General features: G+C 41.4%; 1 protein-coding gene across 1 annotated transcript in view; it reads left to right on the top strand.

Moving 5' to 3' along the window:
* CTNND2 (catenin delta 2) overlaps positions 1–27,145 on the top strand; it is a 776,118-nt gene that overhangs the window by 531,149 nt on the left and 217,824 nt on the right. Inside the window, exon 10 of the mRNA XM_073802014.1 lies at positions 21,643–21,856. Within this exon, the coding sequence (XP_073658115.1) occupies positions 21,643–21,856 (214 nt within the window). The remainder of the gene's footprint in view (positions 1–21,642; positions 21,857–27,145) is intronic.

Genomic DNA, 27,145 nt, shown 5'->3' with positions numbered 1-27,145 from the left:
CCAGTTTCTCTCCCTCCTGGTCCACTAGAGAAGAGGATTATCTTCCCAGACATCCCCTATTCTTTTATATATAATGCAAATACGCTCAACGTTGATGTTTTATATAGATTTTACTGCCTTCACAGGTGATGGAGAAGCATACCAGGAATAAAATGTTTCCCTCATAAATATCACCCCTCTGTTTTCCTCTTACATCTTAAAGACACAAATAATGTCACATATAGATGGTAGAATGGCGGCTTGTATATTTGACAGAAAGCTTCTCTCGGTGTCTCGTAGTGTTCTCCTTTCAAGATGGAGCTGTTTGGGGACTCCTGGTGAGAAGCAGGGTGGAGCTGGGGAGGTGGGGTGAGAATTGGGCCCCCTATTTGCAGGCTGAAATAACCCTATCCTGTTCTAAGAGATACTGAAATCAGATCACAGGAGAAAGAACTCTCTGTCAACGGAGACTCTGAAATTCCATCAAGCTCTTTTAGTCAGGCATGTTTCTGAATTCCTGTTTCACTGAATATTTCCTCTTTCTGCTGATAAAGATACTGCAGAGTCACCCCTCTCCCCGCCACATACACATCCAGTTATTTCCAGTGGTCACCTGACAAGTATCTATGTTCAGAAACATGCCTATCAGCTGTGGGATGAGAGGCACCGTTTCTTTCCTCTCTTGCTGCTGTTGGCTGCATGCAGAGGGAGCCCAGTGCCCTCAGGAGTCGATGGTGGTGATTATAAGCAAGCCGTCCTTAGCTGGTGCCCTTATTCCAATTGCTCCCTCCTGGCCTGGCCTGCCAAGCACCTCTGACACTCTCCATCACTGTATCTCACCAAAGCCAACCACCCTTGCCAGGCACTGTTGCCTCTTCTCATGGGTATCACCATCTCCTTGCATCAACCATTACCGTGCCATGAGTGTGATAGATCTTTCAAAGCCTAAAAAATGTCAAAAGTGGTGAGAATGTATCTGTACTACTCCTGATTTAGTGTTTCTGTTTCTTATGTGGATCAGGAAAGCAACAAAATAAAACAGATACCACCAATTTTACTTATAACCTCCATATTTTGTATGGTCCGTATAGGACTCCAAGAAAGGCCAGTTAATCCAAGAGTTAAAAACCAGGCTGTATCCAGAATTATCCCTCTTCTTAACCATGAAGTCCTTGCTACTGGATCCAGCTGCCCAACTCCCCCTTTCTTCAGTCCCCAAAGCTTGTTCAGCATGCCCAAATAGGTCTAAGGAACAGCAGTTCACCATTTAGGCTCAAACTCCTTGCCATGTTCTTTAATTTACAAACTTACCTGTACAAAGCCAAGAATGTGTCTCATCTCTAGTGGGTGGTGACTGTCCCTAAGCTCCCCAGCCTCTCAGTCTCTCGTGGGAACACACAGCACAGTTCAAATCAACCATGCAGATTGGTGTCCAAAGTGGGATTGATACACAGACTTCACAGACTTTGTTAAGATGGTGTGGAGCACACATATGAAAACTGAAAGGGATGGAGATAATTCTGTAATACCATCTTGGTGGCCAGATGATTCTTAGTATGAAACCATACAACTTTGCATTTATGAAAGAAAGGAACTACTTCAGTGGAATATGTCCGCTATCCCCTTGATCCTGGGTGTCACAACATTATATTGTAATCCAAAGAGAAAGGATTGTTTCCACTGGGTCTTACCAAGCAAGCAGAGATGTCTGAGGCATTTAGCAAGGATATAAAATCCAACATGTAAAAAATATGAAAATTGTACTTGGTGTGCTAGTATCTGTATTGTAGACAGGTGGGGCAGATGTGAAAGGCGAACTTGGCTCTTGGTAAAATGTTCTCTTCAAGGAGTAATGCCTCTCTTTAGTCCCATCTGTCATTATTAGACGTGTCCAGAGAGCCATGGACTTGGGACTGTAGAGGTTTGGGCGCAAAAGAACTGGGAAATTGTTCCAATGAATATAAGCAAGGATTGAGGTAAAAATATTACCAGGGATATTGATAATGAACCAAAGACTATTAGTCTCCGATGGATATTAGTGATATCAGGCTTTAAGTAGAATAAGTGTTAATCATAGGTAGCAGCTATGCAGCCTAATGCTTTTGCCTCTAATCCAAGGTTATGTCCCTCTGACCTGGGTAGAAAACATGGTGTATGAGGCTTACCCCAAAGGGTAGAGTTATCATATTACCTCCAACCCCATCACTGATCCTGAAGAGAGGGGGTATGGACAGATGAAGCCAACTTGGATTGATCTGTGACCATGCCCCAAATCAAATGGCACCAAATATCTTTTTGGATCAAACAATGGATGGTACAGTGATCTGGGGAGCCCTCTTTTAGAGGACCCCCATATTTCTTGATTTTTTAATTAGTTGAAGATGTCCAAGAGGAAGTTAGGGCACTCTTGCTTGACTTACCATGAAAGAGGCTAGTGGGTTCTTTGGTCAAGCTGGTGCAAACAGCCATGAAAAGATGAGGAATCACAGGCAACAGAAAGGCTAGACAAAAATGGGACAGGGCAACCTAGGACAGATTCAATTTGGGAGGTGTTTGTATGGTCATTAATGAAAGAAATGGAAAAACAGTTGTCATATAGGTTGTATTAGTTTCCTCTTGCTGCTATAACAAATGACTGCAAGGGGGTGGGGAGGCTGAGTTACTCTTGTGACATTCCCAACAGGAGAGTTGAGGCCACATGCTGAGGCTTGTTTGATTGGCAAGAATCTGGGAAACCATATTTTCTGGGCTTAATCAATGTAATTTTACCTGGCCATTACACTAAAGAATTAGAGGTTGTTTGGAAAGAGAATGGTAATGTTCAGAAACAAAGGGTAATTTTTCATACCCACTGGCCTAGACATATCACATGTGCAGACCACAGTGAGTTTACATTCCCATGACACACAAGGGGAATAGGTATGGTGGCATAATCCAGTTGTGATTATATAAATTAAGTGAAAGCCCCTTGGCCAACCAAGGTCCAACATGCTCAAAACTAAAACAAAATAGATTTTCTGGAGAGGTGCTAGCAATATCTGTATTAACAAAGGAGGTAGTAGGAACTGGTCCCCTGGCTCCCAACACCTCCTTATACAAAAGACTTATTTTACCAAAGCAAGTCAGCTTTTCTAGGTCAGCTTTGTAGATTATTAGCGTCTAAATAGAATGTTCTCCCTATGGCTTTGACAGTATACAATATAGTTCAGGCTAATAAGGAAACTCAGTGGGCACCAGGGATTTCAGTGCTGTCATTGATCTGGAAAATTCTTTATTTTTTGCCCCAATTCCAATTTCTGAGAAAAAGCCAATCTCAATTGGCCTATACCCGAGAGACCATACTGTCTATTGTAACAGTTCTCACACAGGATATGTTAATTCTCTTACCCGTGGCCAAAATTCTTGTGAAGGGACTCACATTTACTGATGATAGAAGATACTCTGATATATGACTTTGATGGTGTAATGATTATCAGGCCTATAAAAGAGCAGGCCAACAGAATTGCAACTAGGGTGACTCATGACAAGGTGAAGCTAGCTTGTAAATTCTGCAGAGTTATGAGGGGTGACCCAACAAGGAATATTTGAACAATCAGGGCTATTTCTCAACTGATGAAAAATATTCTCCTGATGCCACTCTGAAATGAATAAGAAACATAATAGTTGGTAGAACTCCTTGGGTCCTGGAGAAGTCATATCTCAAATCTGGGGATACTATCAAGTCTCATTAGAATAAAAGAAAAGAAGGGAAAAGAGAAGGAAAAAAAGAAAAGGAAAGAAAGAGAGTTGCTTTTTTTTTTTTTTTTTTTTTTTTTTTTTTGCGGTACGCGGGCCTCTCACTGCTGTGGCCTCTCCTGTTGCGGAGCACAGGCTCCGGACACGCAGGCTCAGCGGCCATGGCTCACGGGCCCAGCCGCTCCGCGGCCTGCGGGATCCTCGCGGACCGGGGCACGAACCCACGTCCCCTGCATCGGCAGGCGGACTCCCAACCACTGCACCACCAGGGAAGCCTGAGAGTCGTTTTTGAAGGTCGTCCCAACAACAAAACTTCTTAAGGTCTTCAGTGGATAAGAGTTTCGAGTATAACTTCCACATGCCTAAAATCCACACTTCTTTATCCAAACAGTGACAAATACCCAATGAGACTGGAGTTTATGGCAAAATCGAGTAAGGGCAGCAGAAGGACAACCTTAAGGTTTTGAACATACTGACTGCCTCACTCCACCTTTAGGTATTTACTTTGTAGAAGGTGATCCGTGGCTTGCTCTGGGCACTAGTAGAGATTCCTCGCATCTTCAAGAGACATTTGAGACCTGAAATTCCTGTCGAGCCTTGGAGAAAACACTGACATAAGAAAGGTTCCGTCCAAAATCTCTCTGATTAAGTGCAAGGATTTGCTCAAGAACCTCTAGGTTTGGCTTACCAAAGGTGTCCACTAGATGCATGAACAGGATGCCTTAGATGCCTTAGAACCCAGGTTCCCTGCTTTATCTTTTTCATCCTCTTCTACAGAGAAATCAGAGGCCCAAACTATGCCTCCTTCCCAGAACAAGTCCAGTAAGAGCAGGACTTGCGGACAAGAGCATTAAAACGATGCAGGAGGAACACTTTGGGAAGGCTGCCTCCTTCCAACCTAGTTTTTCAAAAAGTTAATGTTAACAGGACAAAAACCAAAACACCAGAGTTTATCTTCCTAGTTGGCCATGTTGTATTCTTCTGAATGATCATCTGAAATACTAGTTATAGTATAGTATACTAATCATTCATTACTCGTACAGACAGGGTCAGCCATCCAGTGTGCAACCTGTCCCATTAGGAGGACTCTTTCTGTCTTTCCTCATTGAAGTTATCTCAAGAGAGAATCATGTAACACTGACTGGTGTGCAGTGACCAGTGGATTAGCCATTGAGTCCAGAAAATGGGCAAAGAGCGTTGCCCTATCCTTGGTACTTCTTTATACAGAGCAAATATACAGAGAGATATGAGACTTCCTTGGTTCTACCAGACTTAAATGTGTCCTGGTGATCTAGATACACGTCAACCAACAGCCAAAGAATAAGCCCTGGTGGTTAGGCAGGAGGTGACCTGTTGGTCCTGACTACGTAGACAGTAACTTAGGCATTGGAAATGGATGGGCAGAGCAGCCCTGTGCTCTCCACAAGTGGGCTGATAGAAGCAGTGAAGCCTGGAGGGCAGCTCATGAACACATGATAGATCAACAGTAGATCGACAATAGATTGACTGAGTCCACCTGTGTATGGGCTTCGTATTGCTGCTGTAACAAATTACCAAAAATGTAGTGCTTTAACAGAATGTAACTTTATTATCTAATAGCTCTGGAGCTCAGAAGTCCAAAATTGGTCTTACTGGGCTTAAATCCAGGGCTGCAATTTTTTTTTTTTTTGGAGGCTCTAGGGAAGAATTCGTTTTCTTAACCTTCTCCTGTTTCTAGAGGCTTCCCACATTCCTTGGTTTATGGCCCCTTCGATCTTTAAGGCCAGCGGTAGCTCGGTGAGTCTTTCTCATGCTGCCATCCTTCTGATCCTGACTCTTCTGTCTCCCTCTTCCTCTTATGTAAAAGAACTTCATGAAGACACTGGGCTCACCCAGATCACCCAGGATAAACTCTTTAAGGTCAGCTGATCAGCAGCCTTAATTCCATGTACAGCCTTCATTCCCCTTTGCCATGTAACGTGCGTATTTGTAGGTTTCAGGGATTAGGATATGGACGTCTTTGGGATGGGATGGAGGCATTATTCTGCCTACACAACCTGTTAGAGCAAAGAAACCCTGAGAAGCCATACCTCTGACTGAAGGATGCCACGTGACCTCCAGCTCTGTGGAGCTCTCTGCCTACAGATAAGGTTCTGGATTCTTCCCACTAAGAAAGCATTTTTCCCTTGATTAGGTTGGCTTTGTCACATCAGTCTGTTTCATCTTGATGGCCACGGGGTCTCGAAAGCAAGTGCACTGATCATGTGTTGGGCAGGTGCCAATTCTTGTTATGAAAATTCCCTTCCAAGTATTTTAACGTAAATCACAATTTTCTTCATTTTGTCATTCAAACTTGCCAGGTCCCCACCCCTGTGAGCATGGATATCTATATTAATAAATATCCCACAGTTTTTCATATTACCTCACAGAGTTTCCAAAGCTAACATTTTTCTCCTTTTTGCTAGTCTTCCAGGCTCTAGATTTAATTTTTTTCTGCAATAAGCATCCTAAGAAATGAATCAATAGATGATAATTTGCTTTGCAATTTAGATTTTTCCATTTTAGTGTCTTCAACCCTGAAGAGTGACAGCAGAATGTGAAGATTTTGAATTATGAATAATCTTCCTTATTGTTCTGACTTTTATCTGTCTCTCTACCGTTTAGCCCAAGTTCATCTAATGGAAATTGGATATTCAACTATGGGCCTGAGTGCTACACTATTTCACATGCTTTTATATGTTTTTCTGCATTAAAGAAGACAAGAAATTTGCATACCTATAATTAGCTAATATATTCAGCATTGGCTCCTATAAACAAGATGCAGGTGTATGTAGTACAGAAGCATTTTATACGTAGTGTTGGCTTTCACTTGTGGGAAAAAGTACTCTCACTTCATGAAGTGAAAAGATAAAGTTATAAGAAAAACATTTTTTTAAAATTTTTATTTATTTATTTATGACTGTGTTGGGTCTTCGTTTCTGTGCGTGGGCTTTCTCTAGTTGTGGCGAGCGGGGGCCGATCTTCATCGCGGTGCACGGGCCTCTCACTGTCGCGGCCTCTCTTGTTGTGGAGCACAAGCTCCAGACGCGCAGGCTCAGTACTTGTGGCTCACGGGCCTCGTTGCTCCGCGGCATGTGGGATCTTCCCAGACCAGGGCTCGAACCCGTGTCCCCTGAATTGGCAGGCAGATTCTCAACCACTGCGCCACCAGGGAAGCCCAGAAAAACATTTTTTAAATGTGCATAACATTTGCTGGTCCACTCTCATTATATTTACAGTTGTACTATATTCTAAGGTTCTAAGGTCCCTTTTAGGCACCGGGAGTCTTTGTTCTTAAGTTCTGATTTGCTTGCTTGGCATATGATATTTCTCCTGAAGGGTGGACTGTAAAAATTGGCTTTATTTCAAAATTTCAAAAATTGCATCATCAAAACTGCATTGCTCAAAAAATAATATGGATCATCTGTGTGCCAGATAATTCTCTCAGCCCTGGGGATTCAGTGCTGAACAAATCAGGCAAGATTTCTGCTCTCACAGCTTCATATCCTTCTGGGTAGGAGTGGGGTAGAAAATCAAGAAACAAATATGTATATGAAACGTACCAGGTGGTAAATGGGAGCGAAGGAGGAATCCAGAGATGGGGATGTGGACCAGGAGAGGAGGGGGAGGGGTGTAGAGTCATGTGCTAGTTTTGATGGTTTATCAGGCTGAGCGGATTCTGACTGACTGCTGTGTGTACAGAATTTCAAAACAAAACAAAATTCTCCCTTAGGTCCCTGCTTTGTTATTAGTGCTCCACAGCTACCAGCCTGTTAACAACAGAGTAGAGCTGTCGATGTCCTTCTAGTCTGGAAAAAAAAATGTATGCAATAGCACACGGAACTCATTTGAAAATTCTTAAAGAATTAAAAATGCAAACCAAAGCATTTATGTATCTAGCATGTTTTAAATGAATAATGAGAAAATCAGTAAATAAGACAGAAAATAAGGAAACTTTTTAAACCTGGGATATTATATGTTGAAGATTTTTAAAAAGAGTGTCGATAAACTATGCGGAGAACTAAAATCTGAAAATAGGGTGAAAGCATTTGATTCTTTAGAATCGGGGTTCTTATCATTTAACCTGGTACACTCCAGGACAGAAGATCTTTGAACCAAAATTATTAATTTAGAGAAATAACAGTCTTCTCAATCTCTGTGGCTGTTTTTTTTTTTTTTTTATTAGAAGGTAGAATACCTACTGGGCAGGTCCTTTAAACCCACAAGTGTGAGTTACGAAAACAAGGAAAATGAGTGCTACAAAACTTAAATTGGAATAAAATAATTGAAAGAACTGAATGAATCCCATGTTGGTAGGGGAAGGGAAAGGAGACATTTCTGAATTGCTTTCCCTTTTAAATATGTACATATAGGCGTAGTTCAGAGATATTGTGGATTCGGCTCCAGACCACCACAATAAATGGAAGATCGAAATAAAGCAGGTCACACACATTTTTTTGGTTTCCCAGTGCATATAAAAATTCTTTTTACACTATACCGTAGTTTATTAAGTGTGCAACAGCATTATACCTGAAAAACAATTTCCATACCTTATTTAAAAAATACTTTAGTGCTAAAAAATGCTAACCATCATGTGAGTCTTCAGCGGGTCACAATCTTTTTGCAGTTGATCACTGATCAGAAATCACTGTAACATGGTCACCAGAGGGGAAGGGTTGGGGGGACGGATAGTTAGGGAGTTTGGGGTTGACATGTACACACTACTATATTTAAAATGGATAACCAGCAAGGACCTCCTGCATAGCACAGGGAACTCTGCTTAATGTTATGTAACAACCTAAATGGGAGAAGAACTTGAAAAAGAATAGATACGTGTATATGTATAACTGAATCAACTTTGCTGTACACCTGAAACTATCACAACATTGTTAATCAACTGTACTCCAATATAGAATTAAAAAGTTTAAAAAATAATTTTAAAAAGAAATCACGATAACAAATATAATAATAATGAAAAAGTTTGAAATTTTGCGAGAATTACCAAAATGTGGCACAGAGACATGAAGTGAGCAAGTACTGTTGGAAAAATAGCACCAGTAGACTTGCTCAACACAGGGTTGCCACAGACCTTCAACTTGTAAAAAACACAGTATCTGCAAAGCACGATAAACTGAAGTATAATAAAACGAGGTATGCCTGTATAAATATATATTTATTTGTTTATACATATACATTTATTGGTAACTATGTTATATATTATTATATGTGTGTAACACTCTAGTGTATATGTATGTCAAATTATAGACATGGGTGTGATTTAGTACTAGTCACTTACTAAAATTACTAGGGCAGTTGTGATGCTGTTAGAATTTCTAAGGTACCATCCACCTGATGCCGGGAGTAAAGTCTCTTTCCTCATAAAGGATGACACACGGGTTTAGGCTGCACTGCATTGCACTTGATGGGATTTCTTAGTACCTAATTTTTAAAATCTCAAAGGTTACAGACGCACCAAACAAGTGTGTTTTCTTATTACACCAAGATCCAAGTGTCATATAAATGTTCTGCTTGGGCTGATGGACAAAATGAAGAGTGAATAACATTTAATCAGCTGACAGTATCATTGAATAACTCATATTTCAAGATGCCATGTTGCAGACGGATTTCCCTGGTAACAGCTTTCTTTGTGTTCAAGAGAAACATGGGGGGAAATGAGGTTGACATGTTCCGGTTTGTGGATTCTCAAAAGCACTGGTCACAGCGGTTGAACCCGACGGGTGGGGAGCTCTGAGTGGTGGAACTTATGGTTTTTTGCTCAGCTTCTGGGATCCCCTGCAGCCTCCACTCTGATTCTGGAGGCAGAGCTAACTGGAGAAATAGGAGACGGGCTTCTCCAGTTTCCTTGGTGGGGCTCAGAGCACAGAGCTAGCAAAATAAGAAAATCAAAGTTAATTTAAACAAATGATTGAGAGATGCAGGAAACCCAGCATGCATGTTACACTCTATAAATTCCCAGATGCCAGGAAAGTGGTCAGAAAATGTTTGATATCTAGGATATACTTCTGCACGACACATGATGCCTTCTTTGTGACACTGTCAAGTTAATTCTCTTGCCTCATTGCCACAGCTGCCATCCCTCTGCTCAAAAAGCATGAGTGGGTCTCCACATCCTATAGCCGCTGAAATTTTCCTTGTTCTTGTGGTTTTCAGTGCCAGCCTTAGCCTGGCCCCTTGCCGGCATCCCAACATTTCCTGGGTCCCGCCTCTGGGAGGCGCTCTATGCAGACAGATGCTCCTCTCCACGTGCCTCCCATGCTCTCCCACCTCCGCTGCCAATCGCTCTTCAGAGCCATCATCCGTGTGAGCTGCAGGAATCTTGGGCTACTGGCCAGAGAAACTTCCTACAAGCATACCATTCCCTTAAGTTCAGCGATTTTCCTTTAAAATCCCACAAGTCTTATATTCTACTTCGTAAAGTGTCCAAGTCTGATTATAAAATAATAGTAGTAGTAAAAATAATAATAATACCCCCTAATCTTTGGGTAAATTTAAGGGCCAAGAAGATGTACCACCATCTAACACACTGATGCCTACTCTTCCCCCGCAACCCTACCGTAACTTGTCGCCCACTTTATAAGCATGGACTACCCCAAGCATTTTAGAATTTAATCATGTTCTACACTGTATAGTTCACCAGTTTTAATCTTCTTAAAATCAATTCAGCTGTTATTTCTTCCAGAAGTAATTCCCCCGCTCCACTTCCCAAGGAGGCTGGTTTCATGCCTTTCCTGTGGGTTTCAGAGCATCTTGTTTGTTCCTGTACATATCTCCTGTCCATGAGATCCTCAAGGAGCATAGAACAGTGCTTAGTAAATATCAACTGAACTGAACAAAGCTAAAATTCTTTTCTCAACCAATGTTTACTCCAGTAAATGTTGGCTTGTTGCTACCGCAAAAGAGCCTATGAGCAAATATATCTCCCAGACATATAGGTGACTTTGTCACCTAAAATAGAAAAGAAAGAAAAAAGGACATATGCACAACAGGAAAACACTTAAGCAAATTTTATATTCTGTACAATTTTTGTAGGTATAATGAAAGTTTTACTTGATATAGTTTAAATTTTTAAAAATTTAGATATTTAACTTAAAAATAAAATAAATGCATAGGAAAGTTTTCTCTATATATCTATCATAACTCCTTTTGGTGGAATATGTTAGGTTTACTTTAATATTCATTATTTGTTATAACCATAGGCTATCTAAGATATGAAACAATTTCTCTATTATTGCTATGTCTGTATTTAGCATAATTTTATATTTTAGAAAGATGTTCTGTTCCATCTGGCAATGACAGAAGAATCACAATTTTTTAAATGTGTGCTTTCGTAATGCCAGTGAAATAGAAATTTAAATGAGAGGCTGTGTCTTTCATAAACACTTTGCCATCTGTCGGTCAACCAAAAACTATTGTGATGATTATCAACATACTTGTTTTATTAAAAATGAAAGGCCAAAAACCTTAGTCACTAGTGATTCCTTTCTTTCGGTCAGACCCCATATTTTCCGCATTTTTCTACCTGCAACACAGATCTAGAATTTCACCATTTCTTGGCACTTGCATTCCCATCATTCTGATCTAAAGCTACCGAGTTTCTCAAACCTGGACGATCTCACTGGTGTCCCTGCCTCTACCTTTGGGCCCCTACAGTCTGTTCGCCACATGGCACATGCAACAGTCTTTAAATAAGCATGTTAGGTCAACTCTCATTCCCATCTTCTTCAGAGTACACCCAATGCCCTAGTGGCCAAAAGGCCCCAGATCCAGCCCTGCACCACCTAGCTGTCACCCCATCTCATCTCTCCTTCACTCTGCTCCAGCCACACCGACCTCCTTGCCCTTACTTGGAACCCTCCATCACTCCCTCGTGTCATTGGTCTCTGTTCAAACATTCCCTAATCATGGTACCCGGACTGGCCCCATGCAACACCTTCCTGCGTGCTCCATCCTCTTTTCCTCTCTTCTCTATGGTTCTTATCACCAGAGAAGATCTGGGTTTTGAGGGGCTTAAAGCTTGTACAATTTGATGGATCCTCTTTAAGGATCAAAATTACAACTAGAAAATTGCTAGGTCCTCCTTCAGGTAGAGCTGCCTCTGTTTTTCACTACTGAAATGATCTTATTAGCTTCATTGCTGGTTTCTTTGGTTTCTGATTCCTCTACAGATATGTGGACTCCTTTAAAGGAAGGACCCGGTCCATCTCCCCCACTCTGAGCCCAGCACCTGAACAGACTAGCCATTCCATAACCATGGGTCAAAGAGGGACTGTCCAATCTGTACAACAGTGAAAGCTTTGGGGTTAATATTTGTGGGCTTCCTGCATTCACATCCTGAGATCTCTTAATAATTTTTAAATAGTTAAGTTATACATCTGCCTTACACAAGTTTGTGTTTTCAAAATTTATGTGCGCTCATCTACAATTCTCTTTTGAGACGCTGAAGTGTCTGAATTTAGTGTTGCCACTTACGATATGTTGGATTGAGTTCAGTTTGGAACACAATAACAGAGACTTTTATTGGAGGCATTCTTTGCAATTGTCACTACTTAGTGATTTTGTATCTTGTATGTGCAAGGACAGCTCAAAACTTACGCCAGGTAATGGAAACCATTAGCCATATTTAGAACATTTCAGTGTGTCTGAGTGGCATCTTTAGAAAACGAATGTGTGGAATCCATTGAAATTCTTGCTTGTTAAAAAAGAAAAGAGGGGCCTTTCCTGAGTGCTCTTACAGAATAATGTTGAAACTCGCAGCAATTCTGAGTGCCCAGGAGTGTTTGTGGAGGGTGTCAGCTCCCAGTCTCCAGCTGCACAGCTCTGAGGCCCCTTTTGACCTCCTGCCCGCTTCACTGGTGGCAGCAAGTTTTTGAGTAGAGAATCCTGCTGCTGGCTTCTCATCCACTTAGACTGACTATTTCATTCTGCAATGGGGGAACGTCTAGAAAACTTCTCTGCTTATGATCGCAGTTAACAAGAGGGGAATCGAAAGGGCCAAGGACTCTGGTATATGTAATTTGTTTGCAATGATTCAGGTGTTTTTTTCCTTTTAAAGTGTTTTGTAAAATGCGTCACTGGGTGGAATAATGATTCATGTTCAGGCTAAAAGAAAGGGCTTTTCTCCTTTTACCTTTATCTCTTTAAATTATAGGATAATGACGGTGATGAGAACATGAATGTTCAAACTGCTGTAAAACAGGTCATTTCAGAGATTTTGATGGGAAATAGTTTTCTTTAAACAGAGATATGGACAGGAACCTTTTACCAATACATAACTCATACAATATCAGCTACTTCTCTTAAATTGAGGATAGTTTAAAAAAAAAAAAGATGGGCTTCCCTGGTCGTGCAGTGGTTAAGAATCCGCCTGCCAATGCAGGGGACACGGGTTCGAGCCCTGGTCCGGGAAGATGCGTGGAGCAACTAAGCCCGTGCGCTACACCTACTGAGCCTGCGCTCTAGAGCCTGCGAGCCACAACTACTGAGCCTACGTGCCACAACTACTGAAGCCTGCGTGCCTAGAGCCCGTGCTCCACAACAAGAGAAGCCACTGCAATAAGAAGCCCGTGCACCGCGATGAAGAGTAGCCCCCGCTCACCACAACTAGAGAAAGCCCACATGCAGCAATGAAGACCCAACACAGCCAAAAATAAATAAAATAAAATAAATAAATTTATAAAAAATAAGTAAATAAAGAAAAATTTTTAAAGGGAAAACATGTTCAGATTCCCCCCTACCATTTTGTTATATGTTCATGCGGTTACCTCTGTGATGGTCTTCAGTGCCAGCTGAGGTCAAGTTCGGTGGGGTGGGAGCTGGATTTGGAAATCTGTCCAGGGTGACAAAGATTCTAGGAGTGTAGGGGCCTTTGGATTGGAAAAATAAGGGAACTCAAATAACAATAATAATGTAGTTGTAGACTTGTTTATTCTTTCCATGTCAGTTTCAAACACCAAAGAGCTTTCTGCTACACACAGAGATGAAACCCAAACCCCTACTCATCCTGCATCATGGCGCATGAGTAGCATCTGGGAGGATCTACGTGAAACTAGAACCTTCACAGATACTTAACTTGTTACTGTTTATATGTTTTGCTGCTGGTTGCATTTTTTTATTACAGGCTAATTTGTTAAAATCAAAACATGGTCCTTCTCTCTTTTTGCCTAATAATTCTCTCTATATTTCAGGAAAAAAATTTTCTCTTTTTCCCAGAACTAGTATCACCTCAAAATTATTTTGAATGCCTTTTTTATTTTCCTGATCAATTCAGTTACTATAACAAGAAAAAGCATTGCATTTCTGTTCTTCTTAAAATATAGATCAATTAATTCACTGTACTTCCCTTGGAAATATATCTAGCAAAATATCTCAGGGGTTCAATATTGATGCAGCAGACTTTGATATTATTTCTTAAACATGACCAATACAATTCACACAGCTCATTCTAGAATAAATATATCCCTTATATAATCTCATTAGTGGTATACCAGAATGGATTAATGACATATTCAATAATATTCAGTTTATACACTCAATGAAATTGATGAAGTTATAACCCTGAATTATATGCCTTTCACTGATTCTATCATATGTTATATGAGCATATTATTGAGTCATATATTGACCAGGTAATAAGTCAATTAAGAACATCCTTTAACAACTTGATACCGTGGGTAGTTCCTTGACAGATATTTACTGAGCTCATTGTTAAACAATTCACATTTGAGATTTAATTTAATCCTAAAAACAACCCTATGAGACAGGTTCACTTTCTGTTCATGTTTTACAGACATTTAAGTAACTTGCCTCGGGGTACATGGGTTTTAAGAGAAGGAGGGATGATTTGAATCCAGTTGCTCCAGCTTCATAGCCAGCACCACCAAAACACAATAGACCCTCTTTCTAAAACATAATTTGAAAAGAAACATAAGTCATCTTGGTTTACCTGTTGAATGGAGAAAGTAGATCATTTCCCACAACTGTAAAGAGAGATGTATTTTCTCTCAAAATTCTCAAAAATAGTTTCTATCATAAAACCAAAGAAGATTTTAGCCTTTAAGAATTGTACTTCTATTTTACTCAGAGGCAACTGCATGTACATACATCAACTCAAATTATACAGAAACTACGATGGCTTAACTATGAGGACGAGAGGTGGAGTTCGTTGAGATAAAATATGTATTTTACAAACTGATAACCTTGCAATTTCTGCATTAAAGTTGACAGTGAGATTCAGTTACCTCTGGTTAAGCCTCTGGTTTCAGATCTACAAACTTTGTATCTTCCAGTAGCTTTTTTTTTTTGGCGGTACGCGGGCCTCTCCCTGCCGTGGCCTCTCCCGTTGCGGAGCACAGGCTCCGGACGCGCAGGCTCAGCGGCCATGGCTCACGGGACCAGCCGCTCCACGGCATGTGGGATCTTCCCAGACCGGGGCACGAACCCGCGTCCCCTGCATCAGCAGGAGGACTCTCAACCACTGCGCCACCAAGGGAAGCCCATTCCAGTAGCTTTTTAAGCAGAGAAAATTAATTTTTAAACATTCATAAGGAATATAAAACAACTGTGTCTTTTTTGCCAATTTTTCTAACCAACACCATTGAAAAATATCAGTTAATTGGAAATTTACTGAAATCACTGAGTACTTCTTTTTAGTCAGCTTTCTATAAACCAGTTCTCAGACATTGTGCCTTGATCATAAATATCTCGAGCAAGAGGAAGTACTATATGTTCTTAGTCCTGCAGACTAGGATTTAAATTTACTTTGCATCTCAGGTCCAGCCTAGTTTCTTTTAGCACAAAGCCAGAAGCATAAAAATATATCCATGTTGCTTCCAGTAGACTAGATCCCAGAGAGGCAGAGAAATGTATACCCAGGTCCTTAGCTGTTTGAGGTCCTTATCTCACCAACCAGTAGGTTAACAAAAGGCTACTCCAATCTCTTTTCTCTTCTAATCCCAGCTCCAAATTCCTCTCCCTTTTAAACGCAGAGTTGGTGAGCAATCTCATTTGTTGCCATGAACACCTGTAACCCATGCCCTCAGGGTCTCACTATCCTCAAACTAACCTTTCATACTATTTTTCTAAGTGAAGACCGGTACCTCCCAAGAGGAATCCTGTTTCCTGATAACTTTTCCACCCGATATACATCATCATCAAAGTTTTATGAAGGCTGTCATTAACATACAAACACTGCTTTACTTGGATATGTTCTAAATTATTCATTGATGTTGATATCAACTTAATGATAATAGCTAATTCATTTGGTAAATATAGTTTATTCTCAATAAATGCAAATAATGTTAAGAGCACCAGATCCATTAAATGGTGAGGCCCCATTTTTTTGCAATGGGCGATATTGCATTACTCGCATTTTTCTTGTATTTAATTTAATTGCCCAACCATTTGTTTTCTGAGTTAAAAGGTTTTATATATATTCTGCCTTGTTATGAAAGGACAAAGAAGAAAACCATTGCATCCTACTCCTGAATGATTTTTAGATAATTTTAGTTCCAGAGTCTAAATTGCAAAAAGCTCTTTTAAACAGTGGACTGGATGGCAAAGGTATATAAGCTCTTTTCATTCTTCCCTGGTGCAAACTGGGTGAGCTTTACTGATTCTTTGCACATACATCCCAGCTTTCATCCCCAAGAGACTGTCTACATTAGGTTTAAGAAGGTTCTCTTTGTAAACAACCTAAAAGGACAGGTAGCAGGGCAAAGTTCTGCTTTGTTTGATTGGTTAATTCATTTTTATTTCCCCTGGGTATGGGGTTCATCAGCCTCCAACTTTCTTACTTCTTATATAGATTACTTCCTCCATCTAAATTCCTGAAGTTCACAGCTCAGCAGAGAAATAAACATGAGCTATTGACACAGGAACTAAAGTGGACCATGTATCAAAGAATCATTTAATAAACGAATTTAAGATTGTCTAATCAGGTCTTCCCTGGTGGCGCAGTGGTTGAGAGTCCGCCTGCCGATGCGGGGGACACGGGTTCGTGCCCCGGTCTGGGAAGATCCCACATGCCGCGGAGCGGCTGGGCCCGTGGGCCATGGCCGCTGAGCCTGCGCGTCCGGAGCCTGTGCTCCGCAGCGGGAGAGGCCACGGCAGTGAGAGACCCGCGTACCGCAACAAAACAAAACAAAACAAAAACGTGTACCGCAAAAAAAAAAAGAGATTGTCTAATCAGATTATGTATGAAAAGCCCTTTCCAGTCATTCCCTGTCAAGTTCAAGAAAGTAGATGTGAGATTTGTTCAGTCCAGATCCAACTCAAGCTATTGTTTCCCTATATGTATTTCAGTATTGATAGTTTTTTTTCAATGATTTGTATTAATGTAAATAAATTGGAATCACACAGAATGAAAAGAGAAAGAAACACAACAATAAGATACTACTACAATCTAGTAGAATGGCCAAAACGCAGAGCACTGACAACACGAAATGATGGCGAGGATGTGTAGCAACAGAAACTCTCATTCACTGTTGGTGGGATGCAAAATGGTACAGCCACTTGGGAAGACAGTTTGGTGGTTTCTTACAAAACTAAACATCCTCTCACTGTACAACCCAGCAATAGCTCTCTTTGGTATTTACCCAAAGGAGTTAAAAATTTATGTCCTCACAGAAACTTGCACACAGATGTTTATAGCAGCTTTCTTCCTAATTGTCAAAACTTAGAAGCAACCAAGATGTCTTTTAGCAGGTGAATGGATCAACTAGGTTACATCTAGACGGTGAAATGTGATTCATCGCTAAAAAAAAACGAGCTGTCAAAACTGTGCAAAGACACGGAGGAATCTTAAATGCATACACTAGGTGAAAGACGCCAGTCTGAGAAGGCTGCTTACTGGATGATTCCCACTCGATGACATTCTAGAAAAGGCAAAACCGTGGAGACCGTAAAAAGATCAGTGATTTCTCCAGGGGTTCATGAGGAGGGGTGGGGGGATGAACAGGCAGAGCAAAGAGGGCTTTTAGGGCAGTGAAATTATTCTATGTGACACTATAATGGTGGATACATGTCATTATACGTTTATCAAGACCCATAGAAGGTACAACACCCAAGAGTGAACCCTAATGTAAACTGTGTACTTCGGGTGATAATGCTGTATCAGTGTAGGTGCACAGATCGTAACAGATGTAGGGCTCTGGGGAGGATGTTGATAATGGAGGAGACCGTGCATGTGTAAGGGCAGTGGTATATGGGAAATCTCTGTACTTTCTGCTCAAATATGCTGTGAACAAAAAACTGCTCTAAAAAATAACTTCTATTAAAAAAACTTTTTAAAGAGAGAGAAGGAAACTGACATACGATAAGCACTGTACCATTCTTCCACTCATCTGATCCATATTTATTGACTTAGCACTCTATGACAGGCGTTCTGCTACTGGGTTTGATTTTGTTATGATTTGTAGAGATTGGATATGATATTATATAATATTTTATTGACTTGGTTTCAATAATAGTAGACCTAGAATTTTTAAAGATTTGACTTTTGAAGAATTCTGCATGAGGATGATGAAGGGAGGAAGAAGAAGGGGTACACTGGCCTGAAATGATAGCATGGGGACCAAAACAAGGGCCCCGCCTCTTGGATGTGGAGTGATCGTTGGGGAGGATTAAAGAAAAATAGACTGCTTTAAAGAAAAATAGTGGGAGAGGAAGTACCTTTTAAAAAGGTACATTTTTAGAAAGGAGAGTTTCCCCTGATCATCTTTCAAAGAGAGTTGTACTTTGTTAATGTTTACAGTGGGTTTGTTTGGAGGCTTATAAGAGTTTAAGGTTGGACACAAGAAGAGACTAGAAGAATTGGATGCCAGGAGAAGTTGAAGAGAGAGAGGATCCAGGGGAAAAGCAGAGGGGAAGTGAACAGGGCAACATTGGACCCATCCATACCACCAGAGGTCCTGCAAGGAATCAAGACCCTGCAAGAGAATTGAAAGTCTGCCCTACGGCTCTCTTTCGGGTCCTGCTGGGAGCGGGGAGGCTGCAGGAGGGGGCAGAACCAAGGACCTGACCATCACATTCACGTCTGTGATGGTCAACTCTGACGCATGTTTGGCTTCAGAAAACTGAAGTAGGATTCTCATATGCTTAGGTAAATTTCAATCCCAAGAAAACAAAAGGTTTTTTTTATATTGATGATCCGGTGACCCTCAAAATAAGAGCAAATGAGAAAGTTTATCATCTTATTTGTGTTGCTCTAAATGGGTTAAAATAGAAGGTTTCATTATAAAGTTGGATATATGGCATTAATTAGGGTCACACTGAAAACAGCATTTTCTCATTATACATTAAGAATTGATATTGCCTTCATTTTGAATTCATTTTCCCTTTTCAAGCTTTGGAATAGTATTTTAATAGATTGATTCATTAAGTTATATGAATGGGAAATATATTATCATAAATTAGGAATCTTAACTATAATATACAGAATAGCTAAGGTAGAGAGATAGATGGATGTACTTCACCATTTACCTTTAATACATAACCAACTGGTGAACTGCAAGAATGGCTTTATAAAACCACTTTTATAATAGCTTCATTATTAAAATAATTAAACCTAGATAATTTTAACGTACAGCACATACATGCAGACACAAACACATTGAGAAAATGACATTCATAGTTTAACCTTTTTTGTACAAATGGAAATAAAAATAAAATGCATGTGTTAAAGCTCAGATGTATTTACGGGACACATGTATAGCAAGAGATTTCAGCTCTCTTGGGTGAGTGCCAGGCAGGCCCTGGGTCAAACTGTAAGTTGAGAAAAAATGGTTTTCTGATCCTTTGATAGCTTTTTCTAATTGCCCCAATGGTCCCTTTAGCCACCTTCCACCGGTGCTATCACCAGTGCAGACTGTACAGGCACCTCGGGGACATTAACGCCTGTCTCTACACCCCTGTCCCCCTCTGGGGGTGGAGCTGTGTGGAGGCCTCCTCTCCTCTCCTCTCCTCTGTCCCTGGTCCTGATCTCACGGGAGGTGTGACACCACAGTCATGTTTTCTAAATTAGGGACCTAGAGTCCATGAGTTCTGGGAGGATTTCAACTTTCTCTGTTTTCATTTGGTTGATGGATGAAAATAATTCCTCCAGACATATTCTGAATCATGAGATGGTCCACCTTATGTGTGAGACATGCATCCTCATTTTTTTGTAAGCTGGTCCCAGAAGAGCTGCAGTAGCCCCTTGGAGATGTTCTTAGATGTTTACAAAAGGGCTTTTTGTTTGTTTGTTTTGTTTTCCTTTAAAGAGGACTATTACTCAGTTTTGAGTTAGCTGACCTGAGAAAGAAACACTGCTATAACAAGTAATCCCTCCGCATTTACTCAAATACTTACTGAACTTCTACTGTGTGCCTGGCATTGCACTTGGAATAGGGATGGGGGTCTACCAATGAACAAGACAAAGAGACTTGCCTTCCAAGAATATACATTCTAGCAGAAGACAGACAATAACAAGAAACATAATAAAGAAGTTAGGACACATGCTGTGAAGGATTCTATGATAGATTAAGGTGCAACAAGACTGCTGGATTAGGGGGGTGGTGTGATTCAGATGGCAGTTTTAAACAGTGTAGCTGAGTGGCCTCCTGGAGAACGGGGCACTAGAGCACTGTTGAAGGAGTCTGGGGGTCCGGCCCTATGCCCCTGCACATCTGTGGGATGAATGAGTTTTCTGTAATCAGAAAACTAAGTAGGGAAGGTGTCAGATTATATTCATTCATGCCAAATTATAATTCTTCAATCCCTGAGGGATATTGAGGTTAAAAAAAGGAAAGAATATTACTGAGTGAATTGTATGTATTCTTCTTCCAAATGCAGAAGTATTCAAATACAGCTCTGCTAATGAAAACTCCATGAAATGTTCTGTATGTTAACTAGACCATTTGTTTGCAGTTTAAATTTTGAAATGGGTCTGACTATTAAAGGACAGCAAGGAGAAAACACGTCTGGAAACATAGTGCAAGGGCTTTTTTTTTTTTATTTACTTATTTAAAAAAAGAAACGTTTTCTTTGGGTAAAAAGAACACCCAAATGTAATATTATTTTACTGTTGTTATTAATCAAATACCTACGTTCTGCAGAACATGACTCGGTCCTCGTGTTCAGACCAGCTGCCATTGTGGTGACGTAGTTTCCAGGTCTTCTCAGATGAAAAGACTTGTGTCATTTCTGGTTTTTCATTTGGCTTCTGGTTCCTTTGAAAGGTTGGGAGCATTCCCCTCTTAAGCATCCTTTTCACATTTTGTACAGCAATCCTGCAGCCCTTTAAGACAGCGGTTACATTTAATAAGTCTTAGGAGTGAGAAGCATTCTTTTGCCCGTGCATCTGCTTCATGCCCTGAGTATGTGGCATTTTTTTTTTTTTTTTTTTTTTTTTTTTGCGGTACGCAGGCCTCTCACTGTTGTGGCCTCTCCCGTTGTGGAGCACAGGCTCTGGACGCGCAGGCTCAGCAGCCATGGCTCACAGGCCCAGCCGCTCCACGGCATGTGGGATCTTCCTGGACTGGGGCACAAACCCGCATCCCCTGCATCGGCAGGCGGACTCTCAACCACTGCGCCACCAGGGAAGCCCTGTGGCATATTTTTATAGAGAGAAATGGCTGAGACACCCATTAGGAGGTTAAAATCATCTTTTCAAAATTCTGCGCCTTGAAAGGAAATGCATTTGAATTTTTATTGGTAGGATATTAAAACAAGTAAAAGCAATAGAATCTAAAGAGAACAATAATTTGTTTCCTTCTCCCTTTGTAAAAGGCCTTCATTCAGTTCAGTGTAATTAATTGTATGGATAGCGAGTACCTCATATAGAAAACCTGTTGGGGTTTAAATAGTGAAATCATCCTCTCTAAGGCAACCTTCCTTTCTCCTTTACTCCTTCAGATAAGGAGACAAGGAGGTATTCAGCTCCTGGTGGACCTGCTGGACCATCGGATGACGGAAGTCCACCGTAGTGCCTGTGGGGCGTTGAGAAACTTGGTGTATGGGAAAGCCAACGATGACAACAAAATCGCCCTGAAGAACTGTGGCGGCATCCCGGCACTGGTCAGGTTGCTCCGCAAGACCACCGACTTGGAGATCCGGGAGCTGGTCACAGGTCAGAATCCTTATTAACGGCATGACTGACTCTCAGATAAATTACCCATCATCCAGCACGGTTGCAATGTGCTCACCAAGTATTATGGTCCCGGCCTCTCTGAGAGCTAATAACACCACTCGTCCCGATGTGTCTCTGTAAATAACAAACGTGAATGAAAGGGTATCAGGTGTCACGCCGGTAGATGGGTCATATTAAATAACTAGCATCCAGTAAACATAACCCTCCTAAAATTCTATGACCGTATTTCAGTCTTTGTCATTTGATTTAGAAGTAGTTGACATCTTAAAATACCCATGGGTCATCATTGGAATGACATTAATCGTAATGGATGAAAGGACAGAGCATGTGAGTTATTGCTAATCAGGTATATATTCTGGCTTAGAGCGTGGTTAACAACAGAGAGCTTATTGTACTTAACAGTTAATTTCTTGGATAAAATATTTATGCCTAGTAAAAGCCCCCAGGTTGTATAAAATTACAGATTAAGGGATTTCTCAAAAGTGATCATGAGAGAAAGCCTTTCTATGGGCAGAGGACTTTGGAGTTTTGTGAAATGGACATAATTATGGTAACTACCTTATAGCGCCATAGGATTAATCAATGAAAAAATATAAAGCATTTAGCGTGTGCCTTTGTGGAATATGTATGGATACAGGAAACATTAGTCATTTGCTGTTGCCCTTCACTTTTTACATGTGCAGTTTTACTTGTTGGAGGGCTATGGATATCGGTGGTCTCAGTACAGAATTTCAAATCACTTTTCTTGATTATATATATATATATATATATATATGCATATATTGCTGTTCTATGTGATATTTGTTTTTTGGCTCATCAAAGTACTCCTTCAAGTATTTGGCAAGGGGATTGCAAGGTTGACTCTCAGAGAAGGATCTTTTAATTATCCATGTTTCCACTGACCTTCTATCTCAACTCTAAAAGTTCCTTGAAACTATGCTGCTGAGCATATGCGCAGTTGCTCATTTAAGAAAATACATTACCGAAGCTAGAGTCATAAGTATTTGTTTATTCTTGGGTCAGGACTCCCAGCTGCAGTATGTTTTCTTTAACTTACACCCTTTAAGATTATTGTCACATCTCCTTTGTACTTAGCTAAATTAGAACTAGACTCCCAATTGTCTTTCCTTTTGTTTTTTTCTTTTTCCTTGTCCTTTTTTTTTTTTTCTTTCTCTAAGTGGAGGATTGTCTTTGTGGGGAAAAAAAAAGTTGTCAAGGGTTGTGTTATGATAGTAATGTTTCACGCTAAACTAGCATGGGGTGGCTTGGTCAGGGAAGGAAAACTGTTGTTATGCACGTATTATGATGTGCAGCATAGTTTGGGGATGAGTGAAATAACTGAAAACATACCCTGCCATTAAAGTTAGGAACACCTGTGCTTATTTTTATGGAATTGGAAATTAATTATTCCAATTATTTAATTGGAAATTAAATTGGAAATGGCTGCAAGTGAAAGGACTCAATGTGCATGATGGAAAACAAACACCATGGTGCTTCTGTGCCTTGGCTTCCTTGCCAGTGGATGGATGAGGCCAACACAACTAAAGGAACACCCTGCTGTGTACTTACGCATCCATTTCATGATTTGAAAAGAATTGGATTCTACCAAGATTTGGATTTGCTCCAGCACAAATCCCTTGTCTTGAAGCGCTCTCTGTGGTGGCTTATCTCATTGCCAGAGAAACTCAGCCCATGCAAAAGGTTGAGGTGTTGATGGCTTCAATCAGAAAGGAGATGGAGGCAATGCCTGTGCCCCATGACGCTGTCTACCACAGCATGCCCTGCGCTTCTTGTGATATTTGAAGCTGCTGTGAAAGAAATGAAGGCTGGCTCCTCCCTTGCCTTTAGCTCTGCTTCTGACAGATGCTGGGTGTCACTCATTATGTGCCCCTGAGCAACATCAAAAATTTCTGTGTGAGCCCCATTTGGAAACATCAAAGGCAGAAAAACTCTTCAGAATGTCCACAAGTTTCCTTTCCTGGTGAAGCTTTGGCTGTAGGAAAGATGCTTGGACTTGTTATACCTAGAAAACGTATGCCTCTTATTCTGCTCCTTTTGAGAAGAACAAAAGTTTGCACCCATGGTCAAATCATGACCCACTGTTTCCTCATCAACCTGAGCTTGTGGCCCAGACTCTCTCCTAGAAAAAATGCTGTCTTCTGCCATGACGCCATCCAAGCCATCAGAACCGAATGGATTCAGGGTGACAGTGGTTGCTACTTCAATAGATGTTTTCTGCCTTTCCAGAGGCAGGGTCTTATTGTGTCCGGCTAAACTTCAGGCACGAATTTCACCTTTTTCAAAGAAAACTAGGTTGTCAAAACATCTAGACTGGCTGAAGCTCCTGGTTTCGGGAATTGCCACGGTGGATGCTGTCGAAAAACAACAAGCCCGTTGGCCAAGCTCCCCCTCCAGAAAAGGAAGTCCGAGGCAAGCATCTAGGAGAGCAATCCAGCATGGAAGGAATTGCCACTGCAGGTCAGTCTTTAGTGACAAAGCCTTCTAAATTTCCACGCTGGTGGAAACCTGGGGCCGCCTGGAAGCCTGCGAGGCTCGCTGACTTCCATTTAAACAGAGCAGCAAGGTGCAAATCTAGCCAAAGCTGACTCCACTGCCTGAAGAAAAAAGTCAAATGAGGCAAACGGATTCACCTCCGAGAGGCTTAGAGAGTCATTTTCATCTTCAGCACCGGCCATGGTCAACCGCCAAAGTGAGCTGTGAGAGCTGGGATTCCGCCGGCTCCTGCAGAGCTTTGAGGATACACGATTTTAGTACCGCCAACCCAATTGAACTTCAAGGTTATCCAGTCCTCCATTTCTCTTATGTGTTATCCTCTTTCCTCTCCTCTGAGAGTCTTGGACTCGGCTTCTGTGCACCGGTGCCGAATCGAATCTCAGAGACAGAGTTTTGGGTGAAGTAGAAAAGAATAGCTTTATTGCTTTGCCAGCAGGCTCCTGTGTGTCCCCGTGCATCCTAACCCAGGGGGATTTGGTGAGGAGTTTTATAACCATAGTTCAAAGGTGGAGCTGCTGATAAGATTAGGGTGTGTGCAGGGCCTGCACTCTTTTCATCTGGTCTCAGGTGATCTTCTTGATGAGCTTCTCTGGTTCCTTTTAATGTGGCCTCAGGTGGTCTTCTCTCTCTAGAATGAAGAATGCTGACATCTTCTATTTATTGGGGGTTTTAGTTCTATGAAGAGCTCAAAAGGGCTTCCCTGGTGGCGCAGTGGTTGAGAGTCCGCCTGCCGATGCAGGGGACACGGATTCGTGCCCCGGTCTGGGAAGATCCCACGTGCCGCGGAACGGCTGGGCCAGTGAGCCATGGCCGCTGAGCCTGCGCGTCCGGAGCCTGTGCTCTGCAGCGGGAGAGGCCATAACAGTGAGAGGCCCGCATGCTGTGGAAAAAAAAAAAAAAAAAAGAGCTCAGAAGATATCGTTCTGTGTATCCCTTGAGGAACCAGGACCTGCCCCAAGGCTGCACTGTTGTTTTCTGGCTGATCCTCCCTTGTCTCTCTGTTCCCTCCCTTCTCTGATTAGCAAATGGTTGAATCTGCCCTTTGGGACCCAGGGAAGATCATGGAAGCTGCGGTCCGTTCCCTACAAACAAGGAACGGGGCCGTGGCGGGGAGGGGGCGACACAGAAAGGCTTCTGTGCCTAGGAGCCCCACAGGGTCCTGCTTGGTTTCAGTCTCTGCCCAAGTCTGATGAACTTTCTACTCCAGTAAGCCAGGCCTTTCGCTCATTCCTTAGTTGCTCACTTCTCAAATGTTTTTGAATGTCTATGGGCATTGGGTGTGTGCTAAGCCCTGGACATCTGCACATGCAGGCTTGGCGGTCAGCTAACCCACACCAGCACAGCCACCTTGATGCTTCCGCCAGCGCCTGCTATAATGGTTCGGGACACTGCTGTGAATTGTCACACCCTGGCATTACTGGCTGCTAATCATTAAAAGAGATGTCCTGGCAAACGTGTCCATGTTTTAGAAGCTTAACTAGATGAGCATAAAAAGAGGTGATGGCGGGCTTCCCTGGTCGCACAGTGGTAAAAAATCCACCTGCCAGTGCAGGGAACACGGGTTCGAGCCCTGGTCCAGGAAGATCCCACATGCCGCAGAGCAACTAAGCCCGTGTGCCACAACTACTGAGCCTGTGCGCCACAACTACTGAGCCCATGTGCCACAACTACTGAAGCCCATGCACCTAGAGCCTGTGCTCCACAACAAGAGAAGCCACCGCAATGAGAAGCCCACGCACTGCAACGAAGAGCAGCCCCCGCTCGCCGCAACTAGAGAAAGCCCATGCGCAGGAACAAAGACCCAATGCAGCCAAAAATAAATAAATAAATTTATGGAAAGAAAAAGAGGTGATGGCTTTGGAGGGTGGAGTAGAGGGTAAAAGGATCACTTCACTTCTGTTGTCACAAGGACCCTCCTCAAAACCTTTTTGGAATTAGGTTAGACACTCGTGCATGAATCAAAAAAACAGTGATTCAGGCGTAACAACTCTGCCCATTACTTCCTTTGTAATTCTTCAGCAGACCTAATCATTCAGCAAGGAATAAAGACATCCCAGGCCGTCTCTAGTACAGGAAGTTTTTTCTGTTGTATTTTCCTTTCCTTCCTGCCTGTTAGTGAATTTGTGAAAATAGATGTGCATTGAAAAAAAAATTATAGCGGAAGGGAGGGTGACAGACACTTTGAATTCCTCTCTAGATATTTACAAACTAGGATGTTTTGTAAAGAAATATTCGAAAGAACAATTCTAGTGATTTAAAAAAAATAAAGCATGTTTATAAACCAGACTTTAGATTAGACTTAAGCTCTGTATCCAGAAGGGTCGAGAGCACCAAATTATAAACAATAAAAGACTAAAAGAACTAAATGACTTTGCAGAACTTTACATTATTTACTGAGTATTCCTTGGCAAACAGTTTGAACAGTAATAAAATGTTAAAAATTGAGCTATTTACATGCATTTACATTCAACACATAACTATGCTTGCTTAAAAAAACAGCTGCCTGTTTGCACTTCAGTATCTATTCATAGCAGAATATATTTTGCCACTGCCTGTTAGGTCTTGCAATAAATAATTTTCTTCCTATGCAATAATTACTATGAGGTGATGATCAGAATTTTATTTAAATCCAGTTGAAGCTATTTCATGCTGGCCATTACTTGAAATGTTCCTAAGCAAATAAACTTTGATTAGAACTGCTGCCTGTCCTTTGGGCTTGACTAATACAACTTTTCTCTCCCTAAAGATGGAAAT

Source organism: Tursiops truncatus, chromosome 3 (genome assembly GCF_011762595.2).
Source record: "Tursiops truncatus isolate mTurTru1 chromosome 3, mTurTru1.mat.Y, whole genome shotgun sequence".
NCBI lineage: Eukaryota > Metazoa > Chordata > Mammalia > Artiodactyla > Delphinidae > Tursiops > Tursiops truncatus.
This window is presented reverse-complemented; position numbering and strand designations above follow the sequence as displayed.